This window comes from Pseudonaja textilis, chromosome 4, assembly GCF_049901715.1.
Source record: "Pseudonaja textilis isolate UNSWEBS1 chromosome 4, rPseTex1.2, whole genome shotgun sequence".
Taxonomy (NCBI): Eukaryota; Metazoa; Chordata; class Lepidosauria; order Squamata; family Elapidae; genus Pseudonaja; species Pseudonaja textilis.
The window spans coordinates 70643022-70659278 of NC_141993.1; the positions used below are offsets into that span (position 1 = coordinate 70643022).

Sequence of the window (16257 nt, forward strand, 5' to 3'; positions counted from 1 at the left end):
CAACTCAACCTTCCAGCACCAGGGGCTCCCTGCCGATGCCAATCTGCTCAGACGGAAGCTCCCTGCGGGACCCAGTCTACCCGTCGACCAGGAGAGTTTGCTGGAGGACCCGAGTTCCCGGCCAGAGTCACCGAACCAACAGCCCAGCGAACCTGTTTGCCAACCGGACCTACCGACTCGCCCAGGTCAGCCCGAACTGGGGGACTTACCGAACTCACAGAACACTACACCTGACCAAGCCCATTCCCCAACAACCTCCGAGGCGTTTCCCGGGGGCAAAGACTTGGCGCCAGCCAGCAGTTTACCCGGGTTGCGTCGTTCTGGTCGCCAGCGCAGACAACCGACTTACCTAAAGGACTACGCATGTCCCCAGCTGGGGGAAAGGAGTGTTATGTCTTTGGAACTGGTTGGAGTCCCCAACCAGGTCCGCTGTTTGAGCGGGAGCACCAGCCGCTCCCATTGGCTGGCTCCGTTTGACAGTCGGCTATAAAAGCCGGCTGTCGGGCAGAGCCAGCCCGTTGTCGCCAGCTAACCTGCTAGTTAGAAAGCAGATGCGGCAACCCTTTATTCCCTGTAATAAAGCCTGTTCGTTATTCACTCTGGCTCTTGCCTCTTCCTTCCATCACTCTACAACAATGCATTTTTTAAAAAAATTGCCAAGCCCTAGTTTAATGCACAAATGTCCCCAAGATATTCAGAATATTCCATTTGGAACATTCTAAGAAATTGATGGGAGACCTCAGAAATTAGGCAAATGTAACATGTCAATTGGCCCATAAGGCTAAGGACACTGAAGTGTGGAAATTACTTATTATCCTGAGATCAACATGTAAAAACATTTTTCAACAAGTTTGAAATGTTGATGCTTAGAGGGGGCTGGTTAGTGGCTTGGATGAATCTCTTAAGATACTTTAAAAAAAAATCACCAGGTTTGTTTTTCTTTTCTTTTTCAAAATTTGAGATCGCTTACCTTCTATAAGACATTCATCTGGGAATGGAATTTTCTTCCCCATCTCCATGACATATGCTTTCACTTTAGAGAGATTTTCTTTTAAGTAAAAGTAAAGCTTATCTTGATGCTCCATGGGATTCTTTACGATCTTTGGGCTCTCTTCGTGGCAGTTTTCTTTAACAGGTTCTGGCAGATTCTCTGGTTCTGAACATTTGATACCTGGGTGTGAAAGTGAGGTTTGTTCCAGCTGGGACTCTTCGGAGATTGTACTGGAAGGCAATTTGTCAGTTTCTTGGCTTAAATACAGATCAGTGAAAGAGATGCTGGCTGTAACATCTCCATTCTCCCGTTCTTCTTTGCTGTCTGCATGGATGTCCTTCATATGACCAGCATGCACTACTAAACTTTGGGACCTGTAGTGTAAACAAAGGAATGGACTAAAGATTTTGGAATGGAGGCAAAATAACCTAGGGACTCAATTCAGGTCTGTGGCCAAAATGGTTATTTCAGGGGAAAGAGCAGCCGCTTACTCTAAAGACTTACTTGTCCTATGCCCAGATATGGGGTTGTATTTTTAATACAAAGTAGACCAATTAAAATTGGACCCCACTTTGCCCTCCCTCTACAGCTTAAGTGCATATTATGCTTGATATATAAAGAATTATATTTCCACATGCTTTATATGCATAAGGGGCAAAGGCATATTTTACATGTCTGCAGTTGCCCTGTTGATGATGTTATTTCCATTGCATTGGTGAAGCTGCTCTGCTTTTTATACAAAGAAAGGACCCCCCCTTTTTTTAACCTGCCAGGAACTTTGCAATATAACAGAAAAAGTGAAACAGAGGTGAAAACAGCTGGAGGGATATGAAAAAGAGGAGGGAGGGATCTCCTGTAAAAACTAGAGATGTCAGAGTAATCAGTGGTAGTTTAGTTCAAACTACAGATTACCTGGGAACTGGGCTGGGATGTGCTTCACTTATTTTGTTTCTCCAAATGTATAACAAAGTAGGCAGAACATGTTCTTATATACAATAACTTTAAATTCTTTTATCAAATATTCATTCCTGTCAAACCATTGCATACTACCCACTATCAGAATTAACACACCCTAAATTGATTCAGTTTTTCCATCTTAAGTAATCGTCTATCCAAAGTACATCAATTCATTCATTTGTTTGAGTTTTATACTCCCCCTGTGCCCCGTGCGACTCTGCACATGCGTGTGTGACCCGCCACGACCCGCTCCTTGTGCATGCGCATGTGTCTCCCACGTGCACCCCACCCCCTGTGCATGCATGGCAGATATCCGACAATCAGCTGGCTGGAGGGAGGCACACATGCATGCACAGTGGATCTGTTCCTGGTGAAAGCTTCTGGCATGCATGCCATAGGTTCGCTATCACAGCAATATAACATTAGCCTTCATTCTATTTCTCAGCTAAATACTTGATATGATTGCCAAGTACACATATATTTATGTTTCCAACCAATATACTGCATCTCTACTGTTACTACACGAATTTCCTACACATTTCATCATAAATATAGTAAACAGCCAAGTGGGAATTGCAATTATTCACTCCATTTTCACTATCAAGTATACAGTAGCTGCAGTAGTCCTCAATTTACAATCGGTCATTTAACAATATTTCAAAATTACAAAAGTGTCAGAAATGGCATTTTACAGTCTGTAAAGCACTTTTGGACACCATAAAATATTGTGCATGCCCTTCAATGGTTACATGACCAGATTTCAGGTGCTTAGCAACCAACACATATTTTATGTTTGATTGCAGTGTTGCATGTTCACATAATTGTAATTTGCGAGGTTTTTTGCCTTTTACACTTATTTGGGAGAATGAATTTGCTTAATGACCATGTGATTAACTTAACAACCACATGGTTTGGACTTACAATTGTGTCATTTGCTTAACAACTGCAATAAAAAGGGTGGGGAAAATTGGGTCTGCTCACATGGGTGCCTCAACTTAGAAATGTAGTCACATATGACCAAAATTCCAGTCCCACTTGTAGTCATATGTTGAGGGCTTATGGTACCTGGTCTTTGATAGATTAATTTTCAGTTTCATGCTGCTCTTACATTATACAATCTATATGCCATTTGCCTCAAATCATTCATGTTCTCAGATCATAACACAGTATTATCTGCATACCAAAATACATAAACATTCATGTCCCAGAAAACACATCATGGATATTCTTTATATATTGATTTATAACCTAGACCATTCTAGGATCAGGGGCTCCTATTATGATCATTCATATCCTTATGACTTTCAGATTAGACTACTACAATGCATTCCACTTAGGGATCACCCCTTGAAGATCACTCGGAAACTTCAGCTGGTGCAGAATGAGGTGGCATGGGCAGTTAATTGCACTGGTTATTCTGCTTACGTGACATCATTGAACCATGAGCTGCATTGTCTTCTGGTGTGCTTCCAGGTACAATTCAAGGCACAATTCAAGGCAAATTCAAAGCCAAGAACTACCTTTAAAATCCTTCATGGCTTGGGACCGATTTATTTATGGAACTGTTTCTGTCCAATTGTTTCTGCTGAAAGTGCCAAAAGGACAGTTGTCTGACAGGCTCCAGGAGAAGAGCCTTACAATTAGCTGATTCTTAATCAATAGTATTTTTCTTCCTTTCTTTCTGTTTTTTTATGTTACGCATTCATATACATATCTTAATAAAATTTCCTGGACTCATAAAGACAAGTATTGTGGCTGGTCAGTTCTTATCATCACTGGATACAGTCATGCTCTAAGTTTGCACTTATTGGATTTTCTTTGACATGTGTGATTATATACCCAATTTTTAGACTTGATCAGTATACATGTGCTTTTTTTTTTTTAAAGAAAAAGAGAAGGAAAATTTTTCACCTGGGCTTCTTGTTCCTTTAAAACTTCAGTTTGAACACATCCACATTGGAAAAATAATTATTGTTATGATATTTAAAAGAAGTAATTTTTTTTTGTTTCTGAACATTCTCAAATCAACTTTTTCTGATTTTTTTGTTTCTTCAAATCCACATAGGGTTTTGTTTCCTCTCTATTTCTCTCTCTCTCTCTCCCCACTCTCACTCTCTCTCAATACTTTGGAACGTAAAATAGGTTAAACAAATAACTCAAAGCGATCTTATCCAGATCTGAGTTACTGACAAGAAGTCTGGATACAATTAAATGCCTGATGCCCACTGGTACTATGCAACTTGGCTGTTCATTGAAATGTTACTTTATACACACACATATAGACACACGAACATACAAAACCCGATCTGCATGCAAAAGTGTGAATAGTTATTATTAAACCAGGAATTTATTATATCTATTAAACCTCAAGTCTTCTTTAGAAACCAAGCAATTATACCTACATACTTGGCAATGTTTATTTTCTCTCCAAAGTTATAATTTTAACTTGAAGTATTTTATCCTTTTCATCCCCAATCATAATAGATTTTAATAGAGTTCCACTGTGAAGGAGATTCTGTTTCAAGCAATATTTTCTACTATTAAAGATTGGGGGAAATCTGCAGGATTAAGAGTTATGTTTTTGTAGGAAATAGAATTTTTTAAAAATAAAAATCTCTAAACCTCATAGACATATCAGCATGTCTAAATCTCACAGACATGCACTTCATTCCAAGTACATCTTTGGTCAAGTTCTTTCAAAGAATGATTAATTATTAGAAAAGTGAAAAAAATGATAATTTTTGCATTCTGCAATTGTTGACTATAATAATGTCCAAGTTATTTCCTAAACTTTATTATTTACTTTGCAAGTGGCTATCTTTTGCATACTATGATTTTCAGCAAAAGGAGTACACATTAATTAATATTTAAAAAATAAATAATATAATGTAATAGTAGCTTGAAACAACAGCTTGTTTAGCTCCAGATCTTATCTAGGTATTTCATGGCTGCATCTCTTTCGTTTAAAACAATCAGAAATGGCACTCTGAACAGTTAATACTAAATAACATTATGAGTGCAGTGGTTCTAATAGGCTGTGGCTTCTACACTCTCCATAAATATTAATTTGTTCCTGCCTCTGGAATGTCTAAAATGTGCCTGGAATCTCTGAAAATAGCTTCTGTTAATACTCCATCTTGTTGCAGCAAATTCCACAAATTAATTGTTTGAAATCTCAAAACTCTTCAGTGGCAACCTGTTTTGAAAAGCCCAGCATTCCTCAACTCAGCTCACTAGAAAGGAAAGGAAGTTGAGATATAGGCATTAAATCATCCCATTTGTCATATATAGAAAAACAAAACTAAATGGCTGACTGACAGAAATGCTTTTGAACCTTGGTAGGTGTGTTTGAAAACAGACACACAAATGTATGAATGTATGGAGATATATATGGAAATATATAGATTTATGATGGCAGTTATAGCCAGGAAGACCTTTGTGCAACTGTGGGTTACATGTAGTGTTCACTCAAGTCCTAGTCTTCTCCTGTCTTGACTACTGCAATATGTTCTACATGTGGCTACTGGCTGCCCTTGAAACATATCCAGAAACTTCAATTGGTTCAAAATACAGTGGTCCACATGGTTTTGTGTAGGCCTAGATGTGCACATGTCTCATGTTTCCTATGGGAACTGCACTGGCTGCTCATTTGCTTCTGGATCCAATTCAAGATGGGGGTTGTCATCTTCAAAGATCTAACATGGCTTGGAACCAGGTTATTTGAAGGACTTTCTTTTCCCAGTCACATCTTCTCGACCTATTAGAGTGGGGAGGCAGGGTGGGTCCTCTGTCCTAAGGAGATCCATTTAACTGGATCAAGAAGAAGAACCTATTCCATGGTAACTCCCTCCCTGCAGAACATCATCCCCATATAGATAAGATTGCCCACCCCCCAACTCTTTAATGGGGTTCTGAAGTTTTGCCAGTGGGTCTGGGAACCCCAGAGTGGAATGGAGCCCATCAGGAGGCTAATTTGATTGTTGTCACTAGGAGATGGGTTTTTAAAATTGTTTTTATATTTTGTTTTATATTTTATATTGGGCTTTTATCTTTGTCTTTGTAAGGGTTGAACAGCCATATAATTTTTATACATTTTTTAAAAAAGAAATATAAAGGAGTGAGACCCTGAAGAGAAAACCAGCAGATGGTTGGGTTGAAATTATCTGCACATAGACTGAACAAACATCTCACACTTTGTGTCCTCTGATATGCATTTGTTTTTACTTAATTTGCATTTCTGCCTTTAAAATCTCTTTAAAAGAAACCTTGGCACAAATGTTGTCCATTACCAGATCTTAGTTCTAGATGTAGTTATTGTAATAAACAAAAGCCTGAATGAAATCAAATACAAGTGTGCTGAATAAAGTTCCTAAATCACCTTAGAACAGAGAAGGAAATGTTTGTCACAACTGGCTGGTTTAAAGAGAACATTTTGTTTTACATTTGACTATATATTACACTGTTCTCTATGGCTTAACAATCAATAAAATATGGGACTTGGCTTGCACTCTGCTATTTGGCTAACATTATACGCATGGGATTCACAGCATATATGATTCTTTATTTTCTTGCCAAAAAATCCCTCATCCCTGGAGATATTCTTCAGGGGGTATAATAATATCTATGACTGGTCTATATCCATGGTGATCCTCTCAGCAACATGGTTTTCTTGGCAAGCTGTTTCCTGAAAACATGACTGCTCCATCAAGTCTGAAATGCTTTACTTAACTTTTCATACTTGCACAGCTGGGAGATATGTCTCATCTACTGACTGCTCTCATAAATGAAAAACTATTAAATTAATTACTGGTAAAAATTAAGACTGAATAGACTCCATTCCAAAGATTTCTGGCAAAGAGTATAATGAATGCAGTCTGCTCTGCCAAAACTGGGGCATTGTGGAATCTGGAATAGATTTCATAATCATCCCTGGGTATGCTCAGAGGACTTCACAAACATAAATTCGGAAAGGTGAGCCTGTATTTAATACTTCCATTCTGCATATGCAGGAGGAACATTCACACAGGATCTACATAAATTCACTTACTCCAAGGCTTAATATAATTGGGGTTTATTATATTGTATTTTGGGGGTATTTGTTCTTTAATGTTCTACCTCCCTAGCCATTTACTTTAAAGCAAAACATGGTTTTCTAAAAAAAATCCATGTGCAGTGATTTTAATACTTCTGGACAAGCTATGACTATTGAGCCAACATGCATAGTGAATTCAAATAGGAATCTTGCTAAGAAGGTAGAGGCACAATGCTCTAGTCCTGCAAAATATCTTGCATGGGATTATTTCATCATTGTGCATTTCCAACAGTTCAAATATTTCTTGATTTCTATGCTAATTAGCATACAAAGGACAAAGGAAGTAAAAATAAAAGGTGTAAGGACTGTAAGAGCCAAATTAGATATGTCAGATCAAGCTTCTCCTTTAAAAAAAATCATTTAACTATTAAGTAATGCAAACATGGAATGATAGCAATCAACACTGCATGCCTTTTTATTCTCAAGCATCAAGATATGGATGTTTCAGTAGATCAGCATTTTCTGTTTGTTGTTAAATTGACCATGCTTAATTTCTAAGATGAAATCATTATATATCCATGTTCATTTTCCTGAAGCTCTGCAAGCTGAATAACCTGCCTCATTGAAATAAATAGAGGACAGGGCGTTTTAGTGCTGAATGGTTTTAATTATAACATGGTTTTAATTACATCAGATATATAAAATTCCTAATGTCAAAGAATTCGGATCTACATTACTGTACAAAACTTCACTTCCTGTGGTACAAAAATATTCCTAAAGGAATAAAATCATTCTTGAAATGCATATATTCAAAGCATATTTCTTAACTCAAAATTCTGAATCTGATCAAAATCAGTCTACTTCAAGTGTAACAGGAAACCCTCCTGGAAGATACTTCTTTGGGGCTAAGAAACTCTCCATGTCTACGTCTAGTATGGTGAACTCGGTCATTTCCAAACTTAGAATAATTGTCACGGAGGATGGTTGAGAAGTGGTGGATTAATTCTGATTCATAATAGGTACTGCAATAATATGGCACCAGTTTCTACACCTAATGATGCAATACCAATACAGCCAGATGGTAGTTTCCATTTTCCATTTCTTCAGAAACCTCATTGCTATAGCTGGAGGAGATCATGTGGTAAGGGGGCTCGTTTCCATGAAGCTAAATTTGTTCAAGAAATCCTGAACCACATGCCCTGCCAGAAATTATTGTTCTACAATTCCTCTCCATTGATCAGTTTAGTTGGGCTTCTGGGATTCAAAGTTCATCAACATCTGAAAAACTATTCTGTTGAAGGATCCTTGTTCAGCCCTCTTCACCCACTTCCTAAACTACTTATTTCTATTAAAAGTGGGCATTTTTTCAGTCTGTTTTAATTTGAACTGTTCTCTTTTTGACTTTTTTTTTCCAAACGGTTATGTTCTGTCTTTATACTCCATACAAAATCTTTCAATTTCATCTTTTCAACAACAGTTATATGCATGTTTTCCTCATATGTAGGCTCTTTCACTTCACTGTACCACAAATATCATTTTCTCATACTTTCATTAAGACAGCTTCTCACATTTCTGTAGCACTCTGCAACATAATTCTTTTCATTCTGTTTCAAGCAGCTTTCCTCTCCTCTTCTCCACATTCATTTTTCATCCAATTTATTTGGAGATTAATCTACTTTCTAATATTTCTCATAGTTGCATTTTCTATTCCTGCAGTTGTTATACCTTTATTTTTCTGTTTTCAGTTATTTCCTCCTCTTCCAAATCCATTCAACCCCAAGATCCATTCTTGACATCCTGATTGATTATTAGCACTCTACACATACCTCCAAGTTGGTGAATGATGATTTACAAGACAGCCTCTTGTAGATTGTATACCCTATTTTGTATGGATTAATGCATGGCTTTAGTGACTTTGTTTGCAAGTTGTGGACTGCAGACTAAAATCTGTTAAATGCTGTCCTTATCATTAGAAGAAAGTGCTGTATGTTGAGCATATATGACTAAGGCTGGACATAAAGTCTATATCAGTGTTTTTCAAACATGGCAACATTAAGATGTATGGATTTCAACTGAGAAATTATGGATGTTGACATTTACACATTTTAAAGTTGCCAAGCTTGAAAAGCACTGGTATATGTCTTCTCTATATTATTATTTTTTTAATGTTGCCCAGAGTTCAAGTCCTAATAAATTCAAGGTAATCAAAATTCTAATTTTGACAAGATCACTTTATACTATTATCTTCTTGTATGAACACCCCACCAGATGTAAGGAAAGTGGTTAAACAGGTATTAGAAGTGCTTTTGAAATTATATGCATGAGTCTGAAATATACAATACATTTTTAAAAGTTCAATAAGCTGTAATAATTTAAAGGGTTGAATTTCTAAATATGATTTAACGTTGCTTTGGGGACTAAGTTCACCAAACTATTTATGAGGCTAAGCTGCATAGAGCTAACAGAACAGCTCTATGCTTAGTAACAGCTTAGTATCCTGCATTAATGATAATATACCTCAGTGTAAAGTAAAATAAGATATTTTCTGGGATTTTAAGGTATTAAATATTAAACAGGGGGCCTAGGGCTTGTTGCTATACTCATATCAATTTGAATAGATTTCTTCTGAGACTTACAACCCAAATATTCTCCCTTAGCTAAAGTCTGGTGGATTTAGTAAAATAAATCTGAAAAATATCTGCTTTTCTGATAGATAATGATATTAATAGTATTAATAATAAGCCAGTGCTGTTCCATTGATATTGTTAAACACATCATGCATCTTCAAACAATGCTTAAAAATTGAAATACTGTAAATATAATGGTAAATGATTTCAATATTCTTTGATCATATACATGGCCAACTATTGCTAATAGTTCATTCCAATGAATCAATAATTATTAAACAAGTCTACATAACACAAAAAACTATTGTTTTTCTACGTATCGTGATTGAAAAGAGAATTCCTATTATGTAAACAGGTCCTTAATTTAATTTTAAAACTTATTTTTAAGTATGATAATAAAATTGATTTCCTTATGCTGTAGCATCACATGGCTTTCTTTCCTTATCTTGCTTCTTTTTAGTAGCAATGATTCATATCAGGGACATTGAATGTTTATGTCAAGATAAAAAATTATTGATGGTGGAGTATATTTATGGGCGAAACCTTGCTTTTGGTCATTCATTCATACAGCAACACCTTGGTATTCAACTGCTTTGAAACTCATCCAATTTGGTACTCAACGCATTTTGATATGAAAATTTTGTATTTTACTCATCATTGGTTTAGTACTCAACACACAAGCTAGAACTTGTTAGTATTGGCTGCATTATGACTCATTACATTATTCCTTATAAGAAAATTTAGTTGTATACTCATTGTGCATCCTGGAACCAATTAATTATGAGTACCAAAGTACCACTCTAATATTACACTAGAAAATATTTAGATAAGCTGAGAAGGTAAAAACTGCCCTTCCAGCTAATTTCAAAATCACCGCTGTTGAAGTTTTGATCTCAAGAGATTTCATTATTTGCTATATTAGCATAAAAAAACTACTGAAATTTGCTATGAAGTAAATTTTAGAAATAAGCTCCACTTTTAGTTTAAATGACTTGTATTATATTAGGTGTATATGTACATATATAATCCTTATTTTTGCAAGTTTATGCCCACTTCTGTTTTATTCTTAATGTGGGCAAATTCATATAAGGAGTAATTTCTATAAATACTCTATATTTCACAATTAAAACCAATCAATATAACATGATCAAAACAGAACTTTTATTTTGATTGTTAATGAAGATGTAGCTATGAAATTCTGCAGAAAATTATGCACTTGTTCTGTTAAAGATTTTATTTCAAGATTCCAAATGAAAACTACTTGCATTACAGAATTTTCACCTACATTAAAAAATCTGGGAAAAACTATTTTAAAATTTAGTCTCTGGAACTTAAAATCTATACATGCTCAAACATGAGTAAATATTGTCTGATATGGAAAAATGTAGCAGTTAGACAAATGGTGTTTCAACTCTGACTGTTCAATAATGCACAGAAGTATGATCCAAGCACCTCTTTGGGAACCATTAAGGGACCTTTTAAGGTTCATGGAACTGCTTGAAAAGCCATTCCTGTTTGCTGCATAGTCATGCATAAACAAAGATTCTATTGTTACCACCAGAAAAAGTGGTTGAGGGCAAACACACATGCAGAGGCAATCACATGCCGTTTCTGAAGCAAACAAATGCAGCTGCAGATCACTTCAAAGAGAACGAAGTACCCTTTCAAAGGCTTTGCATAGTCCTAATGCAATTCTTAACTCTCCAGTACAAAATGTTGTGGATAAACAACTGTATTTTCATATACAAACGGAAGTGAGTGAATGTCCGCTTAATAATGCATATGCATATACAGTATATACAGTAGCATATATGACTATAGTGATGAACACAAATTCAGACATGCATTGGTCTAATTTTCAAAACTCTCTGTAAGAAATTGATTCTTTTTATTTTTCTTATATGTATCCATTTCATGTATTCATAACTATGTTTATACTTATACCTGTTATCTTATAATTGCTTGACAAAATAAAAAAAATAAAAAATAAAATAAAATAACTTTAGGTCTCTGCCATGAGATAGCTGTCCCTTTCTTGCAATTGGCTATTTGGAGGAGCTTGTTGAAAGGTTCTTGCAAGATTGTTCAGCTATCATTCACAGTCATCTTTCACCAAAGAATGGTATTGTCATCAACCTAGGATGCCTGTGTTCTACCAGCCTTTGAGACTGAGGCACGTGAAGCCATAAAAGAGGAAGGGGACACCTGCTTACCCAGTCAAATCAGCTGAATTAACTCTGGCAAGCAAACTGATGACAGATATGGCAATTGGATCACTCTCACATTTATACCACGAACACAAATTCTCACCAGCCTATGGTTGGCAACCAAATATTTTGGGCTAGTTTCTCTTGATAGTTGGACCAATATATTATATCTTTTAGCTTATCACAAATATTAAAATGCTACATCATAGGATCTTAAAATAAAAAGTTGAGAGGTTTGAATTTACCTGCATTCCAAACTTGTGTTGTTTTTCAGCTGTTGGATGAGATGTTTAGCTACAGCAGTGAAACTGTTACTCATACGATAAATATCTCTGCTTTGGATACCCAAGATGTTGGAGAAGATATCAGTGATGTATTTGATCTCCAACAAAATGATATGATGGAAAGAATGTTCCATGTTGGCCAGCTGATTAACCAAATAGATCAGACAAATCCGAGCTCGTTCCTATTTAGAAAAATAAATGGAGTTTAAAATAGATAATACTGTTAAAAAGTTGAGTTAGCATTGTTTGAGGAAAGAAGTGGGTGTGGAGAGAATCCAGACCTATTTTGCTAATTCTTTTCAGTTCACTTTTTTAAATGGTACGTTATTATGGACTTGTGCTAAATAAACATGCCATACAGAGGGGGAAACTTTTATCCAAGTACAGAAACATACATTTAGAACTTGTTTAAAATTTAAAAAATATACATGGTTTTCACTAGCTTCCCCCAATCTTTTCTTTATTGTACAGGAGCTAAATATAATGGAAAAAGTTGGAAAAAGATGAACTATAAAAGATGGATGTTGGGTTTCAGGAACAAATACAAATAATTGGAGAAAGGCAGATAATCTGGCCTGTACCAGGAAGGGTGGTGTAAGTAACAACTAGCATTTTGAACGTTACTCCTAATAGGAGTCAGTACAGCTCAAGAAGTAGTGGTGTTGCATGGATGTAGCAAGGTACCCCCACAACTACAGGTGCCATTGCATTCTTTGGGTATCCAAAGCAGATATATATGAGTAACAGTTTCACTGTTGTCGCTAAACATCTCACTCAACAGCTGAAAAACAACACAAGTTTGGAATGCAAGTAAATTGCATTTTAGACTAACTGCAGCTTTTGAGTGGTTTTCAAGGGTAGTCCCAAATAGATCACCTTGATATTTCATCACCTGCCAACAGATAGGTTTATAAGAAGTACGGCTTTTTTTAAAGGGACAAAATATGAGTGTAACAGTTACACGGTTTATATGTTTTCATGTAACAGCAGACTTTATAAAGTAGGCTAGATATCTTATTATGGATGTATGAAGCAAAAATTAAATGCTACTTCAAACGTTCAGTAGTGAATGAACATGTTGCAATGAAGATCAAGTCCTATAGAATCTGGATGTCAAATGCAGCTTACAAATAGAGATTTCTGCGAATACAAAACCGTGCCCCACATGCACACCCACAGCTGGAAGCTTCTCAATCCAACCTAGAAGTAAGGAGAACTTTCCGAACAGTGAGAACAATTAATCAATGAAATAGCTTGTTTCCTGAAGTTGTGGGTCCTCCATCATGGGAGATTTTTTTTTAAAAAAAATAGAACAACCTAGGCAGAACAACCGTGATGATATAAGGTCTCCTGCCTTAAGCAGAGGTTGGATTAGAATACCTCCAAGGTCTCTTCCAGGGGTGGGCTGCTGGGGGTTTGCAGGGGTTCGGGAGAGCTCCTAGCTAAGATTCTGTGCAGTTCAGAGAACCCCCAAATCCCACTCCTGGCTGGCTCTGCCCACCCCGCCCCTCCCCTCCCAGGAATTTCTACGCAGCCTGTTTTGGATGCAGAGGCTTGAGGCGGAGGCTTGGGGAGAATGAAAAACAGGTCTCCTGGAAGTTCAGGAAGGCTGAAAATGGGCCTGTTTCCAGCTTCCAAAGGGCCTCCAGAGCCTGGGGAGGCCATTTTCAGCCTCCTGGAGGCTCAAGGAAAACCTCTGGAGCCTGGTGAACAGTGGTGGTATGCTACCATTTTGGCCCTGTTCTGCCAAGCTGGTAGCGGCGATGAGCAGCGAGACCAAACTCGTTCTCTCCGCTGCTCTGCTGTTGGGCCCGCCCACCTGGGCTCCCATACTCACTTTTATCTTCTGCTTTTGAAGTGCATCTGCTTTGCACGGCACAGAAGAGTGCCACACAGCAGCTGCTGAAGCGACCGGGAGAGTTCAGGCTTGCAGGAGGTGAGTTGGAACACCTTTGCGCCTGTGCAAATGCCTTTGCACCTGTGCAAAGTGCATGTTTGGTGTGCATGTGCAGGCAAAGTATGTGCATACACACAAAGTGTGCCCACCAAGCAATGCCTACCGGTGGTAAAAGTTTTTGAATCCCACCACTGCCAGGGAAGTGGGAAAATGCCCCCCATCATGGTGCAGGAGGCCTACTAGGCCATGCCCACCATGGCCACACCCACCCAGCAACTGGGCAGAGAACCCTTTGCTAAAAATTTTGAAGCCCACCCCATGTCTCTTCCTTTCCTATGATCCAATGTTCTATTCCACTCAGCAACAAAAAATACTAATTAAGTGGGGAAAATATTTCTAGCATGAAAAGCTATTCCTATTCTGTTTTTTTTTTTTAAAGAATGATTGGAATAAGACACCAAATTAAAAATCTTTGTATTTAAATAATAGTTAACAAATATGAATCAAAGGAAAGACTTTATGTTCTCTCAGCTGCAAGTGGCAGATGATACCATCAGAGAGATCAGTAAGAAAATAAAAGTGTAATGAGAATTTTAGAAAAGTTATTTCCTATTTGTAATTGACCCATGTGGGAGGAAAAGTTTTCATCAGTGATTTTCCACTTTGATCCAGCCAGGAGAAATCAATAAGCATTGAAATTCTGCTGCTCATTTCCAGGTGTTAAAGAATAGTAATTGCACTTTTATAGGATATACAATTAATAAGCAAACTCAAACCTCCAAATTCCTCTCATCAACTTGAGAGTCTTCTCTTTAGCATAACAAGATTGAAAAATTCCTGTTAAAAATGATGTTTGGATTTTATCTAGTATTGTTATTGTAGGCTGATTTGGGGGGGATGGAAGAACATGTTTATATTCTTTATAGGAAGCAGATTTTCCATTTTCATGGTATTATAGTCACATTTGTTTACTGGCAAATGTGGTTAGCATAAAAACTAATTAAAATGTCTCATTTTGTTGCACTGTATAAAAATATTAGGAAACAACAGAAGAAAAAGAAGGGTAAACCTAAATTCAGTCTTGGGAAATTTATTGTCATTTCATTTGAAGGGTAAAACAATTGATTATAAATATGAGTGAAATAATCAGGGTGTTTTAAAGGCTGCTGATTTTTTACTTTAGAGAAGTTATTAAATGATCATTGCATTGTGTTAAAATTCCAGCACAATGATCCTTCCAACATTAAATAAAACTGTGCTTTTACCAAAATAACAGAAATGAAGCCAAAACTGCACAAAGGACCCCTTCTTTATTGCCTCTTTTTATTTGTCTTTTTAAAGGTGAGCCCAGAGTTAGAATGACTGAAGAGGCAACAAACAATGTCAGTTGCCAAGGCCACATACGTCTGATGAGAATTTCAAAGGATTCGGATGTGCATCTTTCCAACATACAACAGCTGCTTGGAACAGCAAAATGTCTTGGGCAAGTTCGAGGTCAGCTTACAAATAAGATTTAAATTATACTTCAACAGATATATTTAACTCTCTGGAGTAAATTTAGATTAAATTAGTGTTGTATTGTTCTGTTGAAGTTAATGGGACTGGAACTGTAGTTGCAGAAATACACCTAGAGGGCACCAGATTAGGGAATGTAATTTTTTGTGTGCAGTGATTTAAATGGGTTGAAGAATGGTTGATTAAATTTTGATCCAATTTTACTATCAATACAATATCAACAGTACTGGCATATTTGTTTGCTCAGTAGTACCAGCACAATTGGGCCCAAAATTTATGTTGCTAAGAGAAATTTGTTAAGTGATGTTTGCCACATTTTATGATTTTTCTTACCACATTTGTTAAGTGAATCATTGCAGTTATTAAGTTAGTAACACAATTGTTACGTGAATCCGGCTTTCCCATTGATTTTTGTCAGAAGGTTACAAAAGATGATCAAATGACCACAGGTTATTGCAAGCATCCAAATGTAAATAACACGACCATGAGGATGCTGCAAATGGTCACGTCCCTTTTTACTTACACTTCATATAAAAGAGCTCTTGGATATATATATATCCATGTCTTATTAAATAATGCATTTGATTGGGAAGTCATAAGTAGCCACTCTAACAGTATTTCTGTTCATCATTTAATAAGACATGGATCTGGATAAAATACTCATGAGCTAATTTATGCCTTAAAAAGCAAATTTAGAAACATTATCACTAAAATAAATATTTCTATCTCTCTGCAGTCAGAAAGATT

General features: G+C 36.7%; 1 protein-coding gene across 1 annotated transcript in view; it reads right to left on the reverse strand.

Moving 5' to 3' along the window:
• Positions 1-16257, reverse strand: part of VEPH1 (ventricular zone expressed PH domain containing 1) — a 112280-nt gene that overhangs the window by 45953 nt on the left and 50070 nt on the right. Inside the window, exons 6-7 of the mRNA XM_026705860.2 lie at positions 12060-12280; positions 971-1365 (exon numbers count right to left, since the gene is read on the reverse strand). Coding sequence (XP_026561645.2) covers positions 971-1365; positions 12060-12280 — 616 coding nt within the window. The remainder of the gene's footprint in view (positions 1-970; positions 1366-12059; positions 12281-16257) is intronic.